The 18,635-nt window shown below is 52.6% G+C and overlaps 6 protein-coding genes across 6 annotated transcripts; 3 read left to right on the top strand and 3 right to left on the bottom strand.

The window, feature by feature from the left end:
- Positions 1 to 371: 371 nt before the first annotated feature.
- On the bottom strand, positions 372 to 2,744 carry HSP78 (chaperone ATPase hsp78; the record flags this gene model as incomplete). The annotated part of the gene is made up of 1 exon (XM_049365601.1): positions 372 to 2,744. The coding sequence occupies one exon, from the start codon at positions 2,742 to 2,744 to the stop codon at positions 372 to 374; it is 2,373 nt and encodes a 790-aa protein (XP_049222316.1).
- Positions 2,745 to 3,190: 446 nt separating this feature from the next.
- Positions 3,191 to 4,164, top strand: J4E78_004976 (uncharacterized protein; the record flags this gene model as incomplete). Its single annotated transcript, XM_049365600.1, has 3 exons — positions 3,191 to 3,270; positions 3,498 to 3,883; positions 3,935 to 4,164. 3 exons carry the CDS (start codon positions 3,191 to 3,193, stop codon positions 4,162 to 4,164), a joined length of 696 nt encoding a protein of 231 aa, XP_049222315.1.
- Positions 4,165 to 5,054: 890 nt separating this feature from the next.
- On the top strand, positions 5,055 to 8,921 carry J4E78_004975 (uncharacterized protein; the record flags this gene model as incomplete). The annotated part of the gene is made up of 7 exons (XM_049365599.1): positions 5,055 to 5,501; positions 5,580 to 5,885; positions 5,941 to 6,098; positions 6,162 to 6,789; positions 6,844 to 7,040; positions 7,898 to 7,982; positions 8,040 to 8,921. 7 exons carry the CDS (start codon positions 5,055 to 5,057, stop codon positions 8,919 to 8,921), a joined length of 2,703 nt encoding a protein of 900 aa, XP_049222314.1.
- A 301-nt stretch (positions 8,922 to 9,222) lies between these two features.
- Positions 9,223 to 10,272, top strand: J4E78_004974 (uncharacterized protein; the record flags this gene model as incomplete). Its single annotated transcript, XM_049365598.1, has 1 exon — positions 9,223 to 10,272. One exon carries the CDS (start codon positions 9,223 to 9,225, stop codon positions 10,270 to 10,272), a length of 1,050 nt encoding a protein of 349 aa, XP_049222313.1.
- Positions 10,273 to 10,584: 312 nt separating this feature from the next.
- Positions 10,585 to 11,927, bottom strand: J4E78_004973 (uncharacterized protein; the record flags this gene model as incomplete). Its single annotated transcript, XM_049365597.1, has 2 exons — positions 10,585 to 11,845; positions 11,923 to 11,927. 2 exons carry the CDS (start codon positions 11,925 to 11,927, stop codon positions 10,585 to 10,587), a joined length of 1,266 nt encoding a protein of 421 aa, XP_049222312.1.
- Positions 11,928 to 13,859: 1,932 nt separating this feature from the next.
- On the bottom strand, positions 13,860 to 14,544 carry J4E78_004972 (uncharacterized protein; the record flags this gene model as incomplete). Its single annotated transcript, XM_049365596.1, has 2 exons — positions 13,860 to 14,027; positions 14,077 to 14,544. 2 exons carry the CDS (start codon positions 14,542 to 14,544, stop codon positions 13,860 to 13,862), a joined length of 636 nt encoding a protein of 211 aa, XP_049222311.1.
- Positions 14,545 to 18,635: the final 4,091 nt, after the last annotated feature.

Here is an 18,635-nt window from a genome sequence, read left to right as displayed (position 1 = left end):
TGGGTGTACGGCGGTTCTGACTACTGCGATTTCCGCGCGAGGTAGCACTGCTGCGACTACCTCGATTCCGGTATGAAGAGTTGCGCGCCATCGCGGGAATCGAGAACGATGACTTTGGTGGGGCTCAGTGTCGGTAAGGTGAGATAATACTAAGCTGTGTGGGTTGAGATGAAAGAGGAAGTCGCGCATGGCAGCTTACGCGACGCGTGCCTGCCGCGGGATACTGATTCAAAGAAGAGAATCTTGTGCATTGATGCAATCTACAGAGAGGAAATGTGCTACCTACAAACGCCGTTGATGCTACATTATGTACATGCAATAGTACAGTTTACAGTATGTTATACAGTCATATCGTCGTTAGTCATACTTCTTCATGCGGCAGCAACGGTGAGACCGGTGCCGTCCGCGTTGATGGCAACCTTGGCCGTGTCTCCGCTGCGAATTTCTCCACGGATGATTCTATCCGCGAGGCTATTTCCGATCTCACGCGCAATGAGCCTGTTTAGCGGTCGAGCACCGAACTTCGGGTCGTATCCTCTATCACATAGCCACTGCTTGGCTTCGTCGGGACATTGCAGTACGATTCTGCGGTCGTCCAGTCGCTGCTGCAATTCTTTGAGACGGATGTCTACGATATCTCTAAGCGCTTCGCGTGACAGACGGCGGAAGATGATGAATTCGTCAAGACGATTGAGGAACTCCGGCGGATATGTGGCGGACACTACATCCATCACAGCGCTGCGTACTGCGGGTGAGATTTCACTAGATTCCTTTCCAGCAGAGTCTAGCACGTCGTCACCAACGATGATATCAGCGCCAAGGTTCGATGTCATGACGATGATTGTGTTGCGGAAGTCGACCTTGTGTCCTTGGGCGTCTGTGAGAAAGCCTTCGTCAAGTACCTGCAGCAGAAGCGTCGAAATATCCTTGTGAGCCTTCTCCCATTCATCGAACAGGAGGACCGCGTAGGGCTTCCGTCGGACAGCTTCGGTAAGCTGACCAGCGTCCTCGTATCCAACATAGCCTGCAGGTGAACCAATGAGGCGGGAAACCGTGTGCTTCTCACTGAACTCGCTCATGTCGAATCGAATGACAGCCTGGGGAGTGCTGAACAGATACTCCGCCAGCCTCTTGCAGACTTCGGTCTTTCCTACACCAGTCGGTCCCAACATCATGAACGAAGCGATGGGCCTATTCTCGCCGGACAAGCCAGCTCTCTGCAGACGAATGGCGTTTGCAACGGACTTCAATGCTTCGTCTTGGCCCTTGACGTATTGCCGTAGGGTGTCTTCCATGTGTATAAGCTTCTCACTCTCGCCCGAGTTGAGTTTGGAGAGCGGGATGCCGGTCGTGCGCGAAACCACGGATGCGATGTCGTCGGCAGTGACAGAGTCGTGTAGCAAGGAGCCCTGTCGGTTGGCGCCTGCGGTGACCTCCTCGTCTCTTGGGAGCTTCTGCTCCAACTCGGGGATCCTGCTGTACTGCAGCTCACCAGCTTTTGCGAAGTTACCCTCTCGGCGAGCTTGCTCAAGCTCAAGCTTCGCCCGTTCGAGGTTCTCCTGCGCGTTCTTAATTTCGTCAAGCTCAGCTCGCTCCTTCTCCCATTTCTCGGTCAAGCCTTTGACTTCCTCTTGCTTTTGTTTCAGAGATTCCTCGAGGCGTTCACGTCGCTCTTTGCTGGCAATGTCTGTCTCCTTCCGCAGCGATTCCAGCTCGATCTGTATGGTCATGATTTGACGGTCTAGTTCTTGAATGGCATCGGGTTTGCTTTCTTGCTGGAGGCGCAGGGCACTCGCGGCTTCGTCTACCAAATCGATGGCCTTGTCGGGAAGGAAACGGTCGGTGATGTAACGGTTGCTGTACGCAGCGGCGGCGACTAGGGCGTTGTCGGTGATGCGGACTCCGTGATGAACCTCGTATCGCTCCTTGATGCCGCGCAATATGGAGATTGTGTCTTGTACGGTCGGCTCGCCAACTAGGATTGGCTGGAATCGTCTCGCAAGCGCCGCATCCTTCTCGATTTGTCGGTATTCGTTGAGTGTTGTTGCGCCGCAGAGTTGTAGCTCTCCACGGCTGAGGGCGGGCTTCAGAAGGTTGCTGGCATCGATGCTGCCCTCTGCCTTGCCCAGACCCAGCAACGTGTGTAGTTCATCCACGAATAGTATGACACCCTTCTTCGCCTCTTCGACCTCTTTCAAGACGCTCTTGAGGCGCTCTTCGAAATCTCCGCGGAATTTTGCGCCGGCGATAAGTGACCCGAGGTCAAGAGATATGACGCGCTTGTCTTTGATCGACTCGGGCACGTCGCCTTTCACAATTCGCTGGGCCAGGCCCTCCAGGATGGCAGTCTTTCCGGTTCCCGCTGAGCCGATCAGGACAGGGTTGTTCTTCGTTCGTCTCGACAGAATCTGTATGGTGCGCTGGATTTCGCCATCTCGTCCAATGACAGGATCTAGCTTGCCATCACGGGCTCGCTCGGTAAGATCCACACCATATTGTTCCAACGCAGGCTTTTCCGGCTCGCCACCCAGGTTCATGCGATGTGTTCCACCTGGAGGGTGTGGTCGGCCTCCGTTGGTGGCATAGCTTCGCGACGATATGAGTGGTTTTAGGAGTTTCTGCTGCTGAGGCAATCGTATCGCGGAAGCGTTGAGACATGACGGCGATGTGCGGACGGGAAATGATCGTGAGGTTGAGGGGGAGGTGATGCGCCTCGCGGCTATGCGTGCTCTACTGGTCAGCATGACGATGTCGGAGTCAAAAAGCAAGCAAAGTTCAATTCGGAAAAGATGGAGATGGTATCATTATATTCGTGATGGATGGCGGGAGCACAGGCTTCGGCGAAGATGCGCGGTGGTTCGATAGATTTCTACGCGTCTATGAGTAAACACTCCAGGCTTCCAGCATCCACAACCGATACGGGTGGAAGCCGAGTGCGCAGACGAGAATGTGTTCGTGTGGGTATTATATGCAAGATCTAGATGCACAAAGATTGGCATGAGTATGACTTGTTGACTCTTCGTGTTCGTGACTGTCGCGGGCAGGGAGGGGCACGTGCTAGCGCCAAGGCTAGCGCGTTTTTCTCAGTGCAATTTCCTCCAGCCTCCATCAAAAACTGCAGCCGTCCCTCTTTCTCTCAACACAACACCTTCGATTCTCCCATACCATACTCGCAACCACATCTGCAACTATGGGTTTCACCGATCTCGTTTCCGAAGCAGGCCTGACTCTCCTGAACAACTATGTCAAGACCCGCAGCTACATTGTTGGGTAAGTTCCTACCCCGCCATACAACTCCCTCCGCTTTGTACCTTCCCTGCATTGCGCCGCACCCCCCAAGTTTTCATGATGAGAACAATTGGTCCGTGTTAATGAGGCGGCTTAAGACCCCGCTATCTGAATACAAAACCACGCGCTTGTCGCAACTCTGATCTATCTTCCCTCCTTCTGCCTCTTATTCAGACACCATGAAGGAGTCATTGGCTAACATGCCCCAGCTACTCCCCATCGCAGGCCGATGTAAAGGTCTACCAGCAAATCAAGCAGATCCCCGCGCCTGAGAAGTACCCGTACGCATGGCGCTGGTACAACCACATGCTCACCTTCGAGGGCGAGTTCGACTCCCTCCCTGGTGACCCAACCAAGGACTTCACCGCCTACGGCCCCGAGTCCTCCGAGCTCACCCTCAACCCCGCCAAGGCACCCGAGAAGGAGGCTGAGGACGATGATGACGAGGTCGACCTGTTCGGCAGTGATGACGAGGAGGAGGACGCCGAGGCCGCCAGGATCAAGGAGGAGCGTCTGGCCGAGTACAACAAGAAGAAGGCCGGCAAGGTCAAGCCTGCTGCCAAGTCTATCGTCACTATGGACGTTAAGCCATGGGGTATGTGTCTTCCAATATTTGCTAATGGGCTTGTATGCTAATGTTGTTCAGATGACGAGACAAACATGGACGAGCTCAAGGCGAACGTTCTTTCCATCGAGAAGGAGGGTCTCGTCTGGGGTGCCTCCCAGCTTGTTGCTGTCGGTTTCGGTATCAAGAAGCTCCAGATCAACTTGGTCGTCGAGGACGACAAGGTCTCGCTCGACGAGCTCCAGCAACAGATCGAAGAGTTCGAGGACCACGTCCAGTCCACCGACATCGTTGCCATGCAGAAGTTGTAGATGCTTCTTGTTGGCGCGCCCTTTTTATGACCTTTTGATGAAGACTATGCATGATCATGACGGACGGTTTCACGTCTTTATGAGCAGTTGCTAGACGAATACCAAAAATCACGACATGGTAGAGATACCACCTCCCACTGCGGGACAACAACATATCTTGTCTTACATGCACTTGTGACTTGTTGAATCACATGGAGGAGGCGTGGACGTAATAACGGCAAGCCTTGTGAGTGTGCGCCTCATAAGTACTGCCCAAGTCGAGTAGTGACGGTAGGTGGGCCGGCGCAGCGACACCTCTTAGCACTTCGCCCGCGACGCGAAGAACTGCGGGCAGTCAAACCTAGACATCAGCGACTGCTATGCTGACTGTCCAACCTCGATGGACAAAGTCCGGCTTGGGAGAATGCCTCTATATACAAAGGACGAAGGAAGGCTTGGCTCGCTGCTTTCTTAGTCATGGTCGACGTGCCTTCGGGGGTTCCACGGCGCCATGATGGCTAAACATCCATCAACACCAACCACACAACGCGTCCCCAACGCCGTGATCAGCACCATCAGTGTGAAGGATTCCCAACAATTCAGGATATAAAGTAGCATAGGATTTATACGAAACATTGGCATCCCCCGATATGACTCGCAAAACTTATGCGTTGTCTTCTGGCAAATAACAACGTCCCTTTCGTCGGTGCATTTTTATATCCCCGATGCTCGCGCTCTGGGATCAACATTGTTGTGGAGTTCGGCGCGGAGGAACGGACGTTCAACATACCATACTGACCGCTAAACATGTGCGAAGAATAGAATATGTATAGCATCGGGTCGCAGTATCCGTTGCTGCACTGGACTCGTTGTAGTCATCTTGAACGACAAACAACCGCAACACGCAGAAGATGGCACAGCGAGATGCTAGCCCAGACAGCTTCGCACATGTCCAGGCCGGAGTTCTAGACAGAGACAACGAGAAGGACGGTGGTGTACTGTGTACAGGATCTTCTTCAAGCACAGCGGCCACCTCAACCTCACGTACCGCCCCATCCCAGACAAACCCTCAGACCGACGTCGAAGCCCTCCGCCACGAAGCTTCTTCCTTGAACCGCGTCCACACGTCAAAGAGACAGCATTCGCAAACAGTCGGCGACGGCGCCCGTGGTGGCCTCGGTGTCTTCCGCAGCAGGTCTACCCGCTCTCGCCCACTACCAGCGTTCGGCGCAGGAAAACCGTATCCTCCTCCTCTAGGCAACCAGGAAGACTATGTCGTCGAATTCGATGGGGAAGATGACCCGTTGCATGCGCAGAATTGGGCGTTGGGCAAGAAGTTGTTTACTGCGCTTATGTTGGTAAGTCGAATATCGCATCGAGAGACGCGGTAGTCTTTATGTCAGGGAATTAAACTGACGTTGTGTGCTGTGCGACAGGGCTTTACGACAGTCACAGCTTCATTCGCTAGTTCGATCTTCAGTACCGCGACGAGAGCTATCGAGCTACAATTCAACGTGGGTTACGTTGTCGCTACGCTGGGTACATCGTTGTACATCCTAGGATTCGCCACGGGACCCGTTCTCTGGGCACCATTCTCAGAGCTCAAAGGAAGGAGACTCCCGCTTGTGGTGGCATCGTTTGGCTTCTCGGTCTTCAACGTTGCGTGTGCGACGGCCAAGGATCTGCAGACTATCTTGATCTGTAGGTTCTTCGCGGGGTTCTTTGGCGCGTGTCCGATTACCGTGAGTATTTGTGCGGAATCTTGATGGATGGGGCGAGGTGCTGATATGGACATAGATTGTTGCCGCAGTCTTCGCCGACATGTTCGCCAACAGGACGCGTGGAATAGCAATCTGTCTGTTCAGCGTAATGGTCTTCACAGGTCCTTTCCTCGCTCCTTTCATCGGCGGCTTCATAGTCATGTCGAATTCCTGGCGATGGACTCAATACCTTGTGTAAGCACTTCCCCCCTCCCCTCCTTTCTACAAGGAACTCGTATACTAACCATCCCATCATAGCTCCTTCATGGGTTTCGCCTCCTTCACGCTCATGCTCCTCTTCCTCGACGAATCCTACCCACCCATCATCCTCGTCGCCAAAGCCGTCGAACTGCGCCGCCGCACAAAGAACTGGGGCATCCACGCCAAGCAAGAAGAGATTGAAGTCGACTTTCGCGAACTCATCGAGAAGAACTTTTCGAGGCCGCTTAGGATGCTGGTGACGGAGCGCATCGTGCTGCTGCTCAGTATCTACATCGCCTTCATCTACGGACTGCTCTATCTCTTCCTCACAGCGTATCCGATCGTATTCCAGGGCGTACATGGTATGAACCCGGGTGTTGGTGGTCTGCCATTTTTTGGAATGATCATCGGGGAGTTGTTCGCTGGCGTGTTTATCTTTGCGAGGCAGCCCGGGTACCAGAAGAAGCTCGCTGCTAACAACAACGTCCCGATTCCTGAGTGGCGGTTGCCGGAGGTTATCGTGGGTGGTGTCGCTTTCGCGGGGGGTTTGTTCTGGTTCGGATGGACCGGGTATCGCGCGGATATCCATTGGATCGTGCCTACGTGCTCCGGATTGCTGATTGGATTCGGTATCATGAGTATCTTTCTGCAGTCATTCAACTATATCATCGACGCTTATCTCATGGTAAGAAGAGCCCGCATCCCCGTATTTCGAGGTTCTTGCTAACATGTTACCTAGTTTGCTGCCTCGGCGATCGCAGCGAATACGTTCCTTCGTAGCATATGGGGAGCAGCGTTTCCTCTCTTTGCGAAGGAAATGTTCGAGGGTATGGGCGTGGAATGGGCTTCGACTCTACTTGGATGTTTCGCTGCTGCGATGATACCTGTGCCAATTTGGTTCTACCTTCAAGGTGCGAAGATCAGAGGCAAGAGCGCGTATGCGCCGACGAGTAAGCCGGCGTCCGCGCCTTCGGAGGAGTGAGATGGGCGAGATGGGCGACGGATGTATGAGAATTGCTAGACCATCTGCACCACCGTGTGCAACTCAGCGATAGCGAATTTTTACAAGCATTCATGACCTCGAAGAACTTTGTATGTCGCGAGATGAAGAAATATCTGCTGAAGTTGAGATCCCCCAAACCGCCTCCACGCTACGCGCCATGCCGGCGGATGGTCGCGGGCCCTTCCTGCACGCCCACCTCTCCCCTGCGCAAGCGCCCTCGCACCTAAATTCACCTCCAAACTCCACTTCCCTCTCACCACGCATCCCAACGTCCTTTCAACGCATGACCCACCACCATCGTCCATCCATGGAATATCCTACCCCGCATCTCTAACTGGCCCAGCACCTGTCGCAGATTGCGCGCTTACGCCACAGATGTCAACGGGCGGAGATCGGCTATTGGCCGGCAGTGCCGCCTTGTTTCACGCTGTCGATCTTTTTACCCCTGGGATGGTGGATAGGTATGGGAAAGGCGCATTCGCCTACATGCCTTAAATTAGATGGGAGATGCGATGGAGGGAGGGACCCTGGTAGGGTATGATGACATTGTGTGAGGCTGTGCTGAGGTTCTTGCTTTCTGTTACTTTCACTTTCGCTCTCTGTTTCTTGTTGCTTTCCTGGTGAACTTGCGCGACTCGGCTCGAATCTTTCTTTAACGTCATTCTGTTTGTTGCGCGTATTTGCGACTTTGCGACTGCGATTTTGAACTTCGCGATACCACAATACGACTTTGCGCATGCTGGCCTGACGCACCCACACTCCTTCGACACCACCACAACCACCCGGACAGAGAAGAACAAGACGTCACTATGGCGTTCAACTGCTCCACCGTCCCCGAGACGACAAACACCGACGCAGGAGTAGCAGGCGCAGGCGTACGTCCCCCCACCTCAATCCGACTCTCTCCCCCCAACTAACTCCGAATCTTACAGACCCTCCTCTCTTTCATAATAACCAACATCCTCTCCATCCTCCTCTCCGCCACCATCATCCTGCTCGGCCTACGAAAATCCACCTCGGCTCCCATTTCGCGAAAGCTCCTCCAGTCCTTTTCTGACCAGCAGATTCTAACGGGTATCGGCATCCAATCGGTTGGGCTAGCAAAGATGAAAACGATGGTGCCATACCACTTCTTCATCATCTGGCTCCTCTCCTTGCTATCGACGGCTACAAACCTCGCTACGTTACTCGCGCTTGTCAATGACTTCAAGAGGGACTGGGTGCTGCGGTGGATTAGACAGATACTCATGTTAGTGAACATGTTCCTGGGCATTTTGAGCGGGGTGTTCATACTGCAGACGGTTATGAAGGATATGGAGCCCAGACTCCCGATTGCATGCGTATGGGAGGTAGAAAGCAAAGGAACAAGCGGAAACGCCGCTCTTTCCATCGCCGGCACCATCGCCGTAATCGCAGGACAAGTCATAACCTTCGGCTTCGCAACCTGGTATCTGCACAACCGGTCCAACCCCAAATGGCTCAAGACCGTCCAGGTCGTTGGTCTCTTCGCTTGTCTCGCCATGGGCGTCGGCGCTACCGTGCGCGTTGTTCTCGAAAGTCAGGCTTTTGGTCATCCACCTGAGTCTGTCCATCTAGTCGGACCCAGTGAAGGGAACTGGAGTTTCGGTCAATTGTTACCGTTGCTATTGTTGGCGCTGCCTGTTATTAGCACCATTGAGATTGCGAGGGGGGAGGAGCTCAAGCCTAGGAGTAGGGTCGATGATGATAGTGTGCCGCTGTTTGCGGGCGGGAATGATATGGAGTTTCAGCCTAATCCGCTGGCGGGGAGTGCGACGAGTTTGTTCAGGAAGTAGAGGGAAGGGAGTAGCTGAGCTTTACTGGCGTTCTGGGCGGTGTAAATTTCTTATAGATACCCTGCAATTGAGATGCACGATTTTATATCAGCATTTGTTTACCTGCTGTAACGTTTGCAGGTGTAAGTGAGCAAAAGTCTTATTGTAAGTCGGACGTGACCGCCATGGACGTTATCAACTAGTCGGCCATTGGTTACCAAGGAACCCCACAACCAAGATACATTCTCCTCGCTAGCGCATCGCATAGACTCATAAGAAGAACGTCACCCCCAGACTATTCGTACAAAACACAAATCCCATCATGACTTTCTTCGCGCCCCAACTCCAAATCGTCTCCGACCTGCATCTGGAGACCCCCATGAACAACCCACAATACTCACACATCAAACTCAAAGTCACTGGCAGCGCACTACTGCTACTTGGAGACATAGGTCTAGTCCGCCACGAAGGCCTTTTCACATTCCTCCGCAATCTCCTCGACCAAAACCGGGGATGCCGCATATTCTACGTCCTGGGCAACCATGAAGCTTACCAAACAACTCTTGAGCGTGCCGTCGAGCGCATGCGAGATTTCGAAAACACCGCAAAACGAGACTACGGCGGTCGCTTCCGTCTCCTCTTTCGCGACCGCTACGATGTCAACGAAAACGTGACGATCCTAGGCTGCACGCTCTGGAGCGATATCCAGCCTGAGCAAGCCGCTGAAGTCGCGTCTAGAATGACAGACTACAACGAAGAGCGCGGTATACAGGACTGGACGGTGGAGAAAAGCTGCACAGAGCACGCGCGTGATCTGGAGTGGTTGAACGCTCAAGTCCATCAAATCCAAGAGGACGAACCGCATCGAAGCGTCATCATAGCGACACATCACTGCCCTACCATCGATCCCCGCGCAACTGATCCGAGACATGCCTCTAGTACGATGAACTCTGGTTTCGTGTCTGATTTGTCGAAAGAAACATGCTGGATGTCACCAGCTGTGAAAGTGTGGGCGTTCGGGCATACACATTACAGTTGTGCGTTTCGGGATGAAGGGACGGATACGTTGGTTTTGTCGAACCAGAAGGGTTATGGTGGGATAGCGGGAGGTGTTGGAAAGGGTAAGGCGGTTAAGACGGTTGTTGTTGAGCAGAGGGGGGATAGGTGGGAGGTTTTGGATGTGGGTCAGGTGTCCAGAAGGAAGGAAGGAGGGAAAGACGATGAAGGAGAGTCTGTCATGGTAACAGCGACGTCAAACGCAACGGAAGATACGGGTATCGTATCAGGTGATCACGTTAAGCCAAAGACGGGTCTATTCAGTCAAGCAGGCAAGCGAGTTAAAGCACTATTTCAACAAGTGCACTCCAAGTAGATTCGCATAGCAAGATATGTATGAAAAGATTGCTCCTTCATGCAACACATTAAAACATTACCGATATAACCCTGCAAAAACTTAGATATGCCAAATCAACCCAGTGTAGATCATCCAACCTGATCACTCATGACACCTTTGACAACACTCAGAATGCCAGCGCCAGCTCCCAAACCACGCAAGATAAGGACACACCCTTCCATACGACCAACGCCTCCGCAAGAAACGAAAAACTCCACGGTCCATCCCTGCGCCATTCCTGACATGCTGATGACCATTACCGCATCCATCCGTCATTCATCCGTCATCCATCTACCGCCTGACCTCGAAATCGCGAAACGTAACCTTCTGATCCGTAACATCACTCCCACTATCACAGCCATCCCTCGGACTAACACTCGGCGTCGCATTCCCATCCGTCAGCGCAAAAATACCCATAACCGTGCCCGTGAAATCCCTCGCACTCAACATCCTCGTATCCACGACATCAACCTGATTCCACCTTCTATCTCTTTCCGGATCCCGGAACTCGAGTGCATACCGCTCTTCTGCGGCTATGATGCGGAGGTCGACGGCGGTGGAAGAGCGGGAAACGGGTTCGGGGTAGGAGGCTGTGTACTCGTAGTCTTTGGATGCGTCGACGAAGTGGACGTGGATGAGGCGGGTGGAGAGGCAGACGGAGATGCTGGCGTGGCGGAGGGGGTCTTTGTAGATGGTTAGGCCGCCGATGGCGTTGGAGTGGGTGGCTTCGTTGTCGAGGAGGACGGTGGCTGTTGCGATGGTTGTTATGCTTCGTTGGCGGCGGGCGAGTAGGGCTAGGGGTGCTGATGCGGCGGAGAGGCTCGAAGTGGTGGGTGTGAGCGTTATTGAGGAAGCTTTCTTGTAGGGTCGTCGTAGGGGCTTGTGCAGGTATACGTCGTCGATGTGAGGCTTCAGTTGTCGGACGTTCTTGAGCAACCGTGCAGCGGCGAAACCCATCTGAACTGTACGCGGTGTGCTGAACGACATTCGTGGCTGCTCTATCGTAGGCCATTCATCCTGCGGCCACTCGACTGTTGTTAGAAAGGTTTCGCGACCCATCGGTGCTGACTCCTGGTCTCCTCGTACTCCTATCACTGCCGCCCACCATTCCCCATTCACGTCTTGGAAGATCTCACCGTGGCCGATGTTCTGCACATACTCATTCGTGCCATCTGCAGTCAGCACAGGGTTATGCGGACATTGCTCATACGGGCCCCATATGTCTTTTGAGCGTGCTATTGATAGCATATGGTGTGCGAACGTTCTGCCTTGTGCTACAAGTAAGTAGTACCAGCCATCTTTCTTGTAGATGTGGGGCCCTTCGGCGTCGCCATCTGGAAAGGCACCCAAGATTTCTCGGGTCTCAGATAAGGGTTGTCCGGTATTCACATCGATCTCAAATTGCTTGATCGTGCAAGTAGGCTCCCTCAGGCGGTTCATCATCCATGAGCCTTGAATGTAGGCGCGATTATCGTCATCGAAATACAGAGAAGGGTAAATGCCGTAGAACTCAAAGGGTATCGCATCGCTCCAAACATCGGACCATATGTCTCTTGTATGAATCAAGAAGTTGTCTGTTCGCCAGTTGTTGCTTTCGGGGTAGCAGTTTGTACAGACGATGTAAAAGACGCCATCGTGATAACGAATTGTGGGTGCGAATAGGCCTCCGGATGCTACCATGACATTGCCGTCATTGAGCGGCATGGCGGTTGTGACCGCATTGCTCAAGTCGAGTTGTGAGGATCTATTGATTGCGTTTCCTAGAACGCTTCAGCCGATGCCCACATCTTTGCAGTATGCGCACAGAAACGAACCAATGTGTTTCCAGTCTTGCAGATTTGTTGATGCATATATCGGAATACCTGGGAACAGATGAAAAGAAGAAGTTGCGAGATAGTAGATTCCGTTCACAAGGACGACAGATGGATCAGGAGCGAAGCCAGGTATGATGGGATTCCGGAACATGCTTCAGGCTTTCAGTGTGCACAGTGAGACAGCGAAACAGCGATCGAGAGGTTGGCAAAGTTCGGAGGATGACGCGACGTGGACTGAGTCGCGTCGAGCGGTTCCGATCGGAGAAAATTACCAATTGCGGGCTTGATAGCAAAGTGGATTCGGTGTTCGGTGTCGGGTTGGATTGCTACTGCCTTAAGTTGGAATCCCACTCTGTCGTGCTGTATTACTCCATGGAGAAATCTGCGTCCCGTGTTTTGCGCCTCCGTTTCACCACGGAGAAATATGGAGCGCTATACCAAAAGCGTAACGGAGTCGCTCGCTCCACCGCCCATTCGGCTGTAATCCGCGAGCCACAATCCCCGGCAGTTGACAAATCGTGAGTAGCGCGTATGCATGATTCGGGGGTCGCCATTTCGCCGTGGAGGAATTCTAGGCTACCTCGAACGCTGATGCGAGTGCAGACGAGTAGGTGGCTCCGCGACGCGAGTATAAGTATCGCGACTGCAACGACGTTTCCATGTTCTAGCGCATTATTCAGGTTGCGAGCGAATTTTTTTCTGGCTTTTCGTTACGACCCTGATGATGCTTAATGTTGGAGGGGTCGTATGGGGAGACTGCCCACGACAAAACGCACCAATACGGACCAGGGATCACAAACGTTATCATGAAAGCCTAGGTCTTCGTGATCTTGGGCAGCGAAAGCGAACGTTGGCTTGGTAGATGTTTCTTCGGGTTTCTCTCGGATCGGTGGGTCGACTATTTCGGGACGGATGTTTTCTCATCTTCCCGCTTCCGATCAACTATGGTTTCGAGCTTGCTTTGGTCGGCAGCATCATCCCTATTCCCGCATCCTTGGATCATTCGAATCGAACGACAGCTAACGGCGCCGTTGAGACAAGCGCATGCGATCGGTAAGTACCGAATGCTGCGATAAGTGTCGGTATCTTCATGGCTGCATTTGACGATGACTGATCACAGACAAGATCTGTCGTCGTAAGGTAGCCATTCTTGGTCGTTTGCATTGCACTGCTGGATTCTTCGTCCAGGGTCTCGACAGCTTCAGTGTGTTGTTGCCATGCGAAAAGCTCATCGGCGCACTGGATACGGCTTTGAAAAGTGGCTCGCTTCCGTGTGTGTCGCGGAAATCAAATCCGACAATCTGCGGGGTATGTGTTTGACTTGGTGGTGGATTAATTGGCCTCGTTTCGTAGGTTGGGCAACAACACTACTCCTGCTAGGATGCCATGATCGTTGCCGGCCAATGGTCTTGCGTACACGCCGGCCATGGTGAATCATACATTAGAAGTGACTGGGGATGTCGCATGCGCGCCCTTGTTCAGCTACCGCTCCCAGTGCGGATGGCCGCCGTAGGCACGTTACTCCTTCCCGAGTCTCATGTATAGCTAATTTTCCAAGGACAGCATGCGAAAGCCGTGACGGCTCTTTGTAAGTCCAACGGGCGAAATTACGAGTTTGGACCATGGCACAAGAAGTGGCTGTACAAAAGGAGGGCAAACCACGATCCGAGGGTGCGTTGTATCTCGAACTCTTCAGAAGCGTGAATTCGCGCTGTACACCGATAGTACGTCTTGAGTACATTGTCGAGTATTCTAAAAGCCGCGATTGTAGTCGAGCTCCTCGGAGACGCGAGAATCCAGTCTCGATAGCACATCCAAGAGGGTGAGGAACAATGACTTCGCACGTTCCTTCAGGGATGTGTTATCGGTCTCTTGTACAATGCTGAGTAGAGTCGCGCCCATGCGTCGAATCATTTGCACCTGCGATGTTGTCAGTAATACTGCTTGGATGAACTCAAAGTAAACCTACGCAAGGCTCTCCATTTACTTGAAGGGACTCGAAGGATGCCTCTGATAGTATGCGGACCATGTCACTGGCGACATCGATCTTTCTCAACGCAATCCCGTATGCCCGGCCAGGAACGCCTAGGTGCTCAGCTACTCCGCCATCGTAGAATCTCTGGAGCAGCACTAGCTTCAGACAGTAGTAGGTGACGCATAGATTTACTCTTTGAATATCAAAGGCCCGTTGAATCCTGGCCATGGTTGCTGGGTCAGATGTATTCGTGGTGTCCGGTACCTTGACATCAAATCGGAAGTGATCGATCATGCCGATGAACTCGAGGTAGTCGGTGATGACTATTGTGTGTTGAGGGCCAACCAACGCAGAGCCATCCGTAATGCCTTCGTTCCAAACATCCAGAGTGTCGAACTTGATGATTATGTCGGATGCTTTCGTCCATAGGTCTTGGCAAAGATCAAATCCCTGGCTGACCATGCTCTCTATATCGAGAGCGTTTGGAGTGGTCGAGTAGTCCAGCAAAGGCGCGTCAGATGACGGACGACGCCAGTAAGATGTGGTGATTTTAGCTCCTACACAAAGGCGATGAAGCGATATTGGACGACTGATCAGGATGGATGCGGACCTGTCGACAGCATGAATCTGCCAGAAGATGTTCTTCAACAGATGTTCCTCCACTGGGTCAAGATTCTCGAATGAAGATTCTTCGTAGAGCCGCATTTCTTGTGTCAGGCGTATGGCTTCCCCTAGTACGTGCCAGCCTAACCTCGTCTTTCCAATAGCACGCAAGGCGTTGGCATGGTAGAATCTCGTCACCAGAGCGGTATAGTCGGGCTGCTCGATATCTTCAAGATTTATGTCAAGTCAGCCAAAGTCTTCGTTCAGAACGTTGAGAACGTTTCACAAACCGTAATCTTGATGTAGCTTCAGCGTCTCCCGTGAGGCTGTAAGGAATTGACGTCCAATCTCTTCCCGCATCGGGAAAACGGACGCAGGTAGCATGAGAGCCGTGCACGCACAAATTGCTGTCAGGAGTGTGCGGTTACGTGATGACACAATATCTCCAGAATGGAGACCTGGTGATTGCGATGCTGATGAGTGATTGAGAACGCCGTGGGCTCCATCACCTTCCAAGAGGGGGACCATGGCGCGAATGGACGGTTCGTGAACAGTGGGTGCTATAGGAAAGAGGTAATGCATATACAAGGTGATCAACTGATCCGCAATGATATGGGGTGCAAGCCCCGTCGGTAGTTGCACGTGAGGTGAGGACTGTGAGCGTCTCACGGCATTCGAAGAAGCGCCTCTTGACATGCTTGTCGGGGTCTGCACTTGGATTGTGGGATTGCAAGAGCGGATATCGCGTTGGTTGGCCTGGCTAGCTGCAGCTGACATCGATCCATGATCAGAAATTCTGAAGGTCGGTTGCGTGGTCGCATCTCGTTTGCGCTTTGGTCCTCTCTTCTGAGGTGCTATTGTGTAGACACACTCCAATCGAGAGATATGGCAATTTGAACATGGTGTAGATATTGCATCGCACTACTGGTGTTAGCGAAGTTTCTAGATGTGCCTTCTTCCGGTTGCATGTGCGTTCAATGTCTCACCCTGACTTTGCGACGTTTGCAGGCATCGCAGGCTCTTTTCGTGACAGGTGCATTCGACCTGGCCGTGTCATCAGGCACATTCACATCACCATATGAAGCATCTGGAAGTTCGTCTAGAGATGTCATCGGATGTGTTGTGGCTCCTGAAGACTAAAAGGTGCAGGCTGGACGGTCGCAGGGGTAAATCTCCGTGGAGAAATGAGGATGGGGAAATTCAAGATCTTCCGGGGTCGGCGAAACTCCGACGGTAGGCCATGTTGAGCGATAGCGCCCCCACCCCTGCGCATGACGTCGCGACGCTGTTCATGCATCGCGACTTGCTGAAGTCCTTTTGCTGTCGCGGATGTCGTCAAGCATGAGTTGAAAGCGATGAGAGACGATTTGAGATCGACTCAGTGAAGTCGTAGGGGACGCCAGTTCCCCAATGCTCTCTTCCTTACGCCCAGCCTCCCGAGCAGCGCAACATGTCATCTCATGGTGCTCGTGCGGGCGCGATGCAACTCTTCCAAGGTTGCATCGATCTCTTAAATGAAGGATAACGCTGATAGAATAACTCCACGGAGTGTGTGTAGAATGGTTTGATCTGATCTGTAGGTATTGAGGGTTTTGCAAAGGTCAAAGCAGAAGTTGCTAAAAGAAAAACGTGTTGATGCGCTGCTGACCTAACTTTCTCTTCGTTTTCCTTCACTCATCATGGATTACGACAGTGAATGAATGATGTCAAGTCCAATCAGATTTCGGCAGTGACATAATGAGGACGGCGTAGGTATGGTGAAGCTTAAGGTAGCTCAGCTGTCGTTGAGCCAATCATCGTCGACCAGTGACTTACCGAAGATTTCGACGCCAGCATATGGAAGGGCCTCTAGACCTGCAATTGTTTCCAAATGCTATACAAAGTTGCAATAGTTGCGAATATTCACAAATATTGCGAACAATGGCAACTCCATGGATAGCTAGCACCATCTTATCACGGCACGTTGTCTATTCAACACCGAGCGTGCCCGCCTCCACACGCCGAGACGACGTTCTAGACACGACGAAGCAAAACGAAGGATCTTCCAGCAGGACATTTGTCTTTTCTGACTTGCTTCGTAACAACCACGACTTGACTGTTACAGCTGTTACTCAAGTGACTTACGCATGGAGCTGACGTCTTGGGACAGGGCCGCATAATTCGCGACGCGATCAACCATTGTGCATCGAGTCTGTGCCTTACGATACCCACACTATACTCCTTGCTCAAGGATGCAGGTCGAGGCAAATGAATTGGTACTGCTGGAAGGTCCAACCTCTTGTTCGGTAGCCGTTAGACTTGAAGCAAGATTGATGCTTGTTAGATCCTACTTTCCCGAAGGAGCGTGGTACGCGTACCCGTGCCGCAATTTGATGCGCCGACCACACAGCAAACCGAGGGAACGACTGGATCGAGAGTCTCGTATTTTTCGGTGGCGTAAAGAGGAGGGGCAACAGCGCGCGATGAGTACGTGCAGTGGATGATGAAACACGATGCCAAAGTACGGTCACCAGAAAAGCATTCCTTCCGACGAACAACAGGCCAGTGAACAGTAGCATCGAATGGACGTGTTCCACCCAAGACGTTTCCAGATAGTATCATCGGCTGTATGTCGGTCTCTTCGCTCTCCGATTTCGACGCCACAGAACCCAATCTCAAGCCTCTCTTTTGTTGATACCAGTGCTCCCCATGCCCTTGTCCGGGTTGAGGTCTGGATTTCGACAGCCGGTCGTGTTGGATAGGATCATGCGCTCATAGCCGCACTGCAGGTCGCTTAATAGTGACATGCTCTGGCCTCGGAATCTTGCCGTCATTGTACAGGGTGAGCCTTCTACTCAGGGAGGTAGTGCGTGTTTCAGCCTTCAGTATGAATGCAGTTGAACATGCAAAGCGGTTTGGAGTCGGGGTCCGCCTTGTATCCGCCGCTACACCACCTAGCTCGGTATTGCATGCTTGGGAAGTGTTCCTGAACAGAAGTGGATATTTCGCATATGGTAAGAGGCACTGTAGATTGCGATGCTTTCCAGGTCGTTCGGCGCATATCTGCCATTGAGATAGGGGAAGAACGATGGGGACGGCTAATGCCCGGCACGCTATGCTGGTTTGATCGCTAGCGCGGGCGGCTAGTGGCGTGCCGTTCCCGAAGCTGCCCAGGTGCCAGGTGGAGTTCACACACTTTCACCCACGTCTGCGCCCCAACACAGCTACATACCTGTCGCTATGCAGGCTCTGGCCCCCCATCTTCTGGGAAATTCCCATTTGCCGACTTATTACTTTTCGCGTTAGAGCGTCATGATGCCTCTGCTAGCACTGCATCGCCCACACTGCAGCCTTGACGCGACTGCGTGGCTCACGCCTTGGCTTTCTTTTATTATGCCCGAGGCTGAGCGTGCCTGGGGTAGCACCAGTCTGCGACGCCTCGATGAGTACTATTTCTCGACAACGTGGTCGCACAAGATCAGTAGCCTGAAAACTAAGGTGTTACGAGGCGGGCAGCTGCGGAGTGCACAGGCGAGTGTTGGTTGATGATCGGCCCGCCATACCTCTGCGTCGGCCAGACAGTTCTTCCCGATACACCTGCGCGAACCGAGGAATCTGATGGGTCTACGGGTTTCAAGATCACGTTCAGTCTAAGAGTGCCCTGGTTTATTTGCAGCATGTAACCGTTATCCCAGGCTATGTCAATCGCCATCCAGCCAAGTTGAAGGTAGAGTTCTACCTGTCCTACGTGGATCTAGCCCTAAACTATACCGAATGCTGCTTAAGACGCTATTGTGTATCTGTACATCGGGTATCTTACCGACACGTCACCAGATCAAGCATGCGAGGCTTGGTTCGCACTGTAACAAAATCGATTAGCGTTGTTCTTTCCGTGCAGCAGAGCGGAACTAGGTAGGTCATCTAGGAAAACCCCACGCGTCCATTGTGTCAGTCACGTAGGGAGAGACCTT

The sequence above is a fragment of the Alternaria triticimaculans genome (assembly GCF_023758025.1).
Source record: "Alternaria triticimaculans strain BMP 0046 chromosome Unknown scaffold_6, whole genome shotgun sequence".
Classification (NCBI taxonomy): domain Eukaryota; kingdom Fungi; phylum Ascomycota; class Dothideomycetes; order Pleosporales; family Pleosporaceae; genus Alternaria; species Alternaria triticimaculans.
Note: the sequence above shows the minus strand (reverse complement) of the source record. Positions and strands in the feature narration are given on the sequence as shown.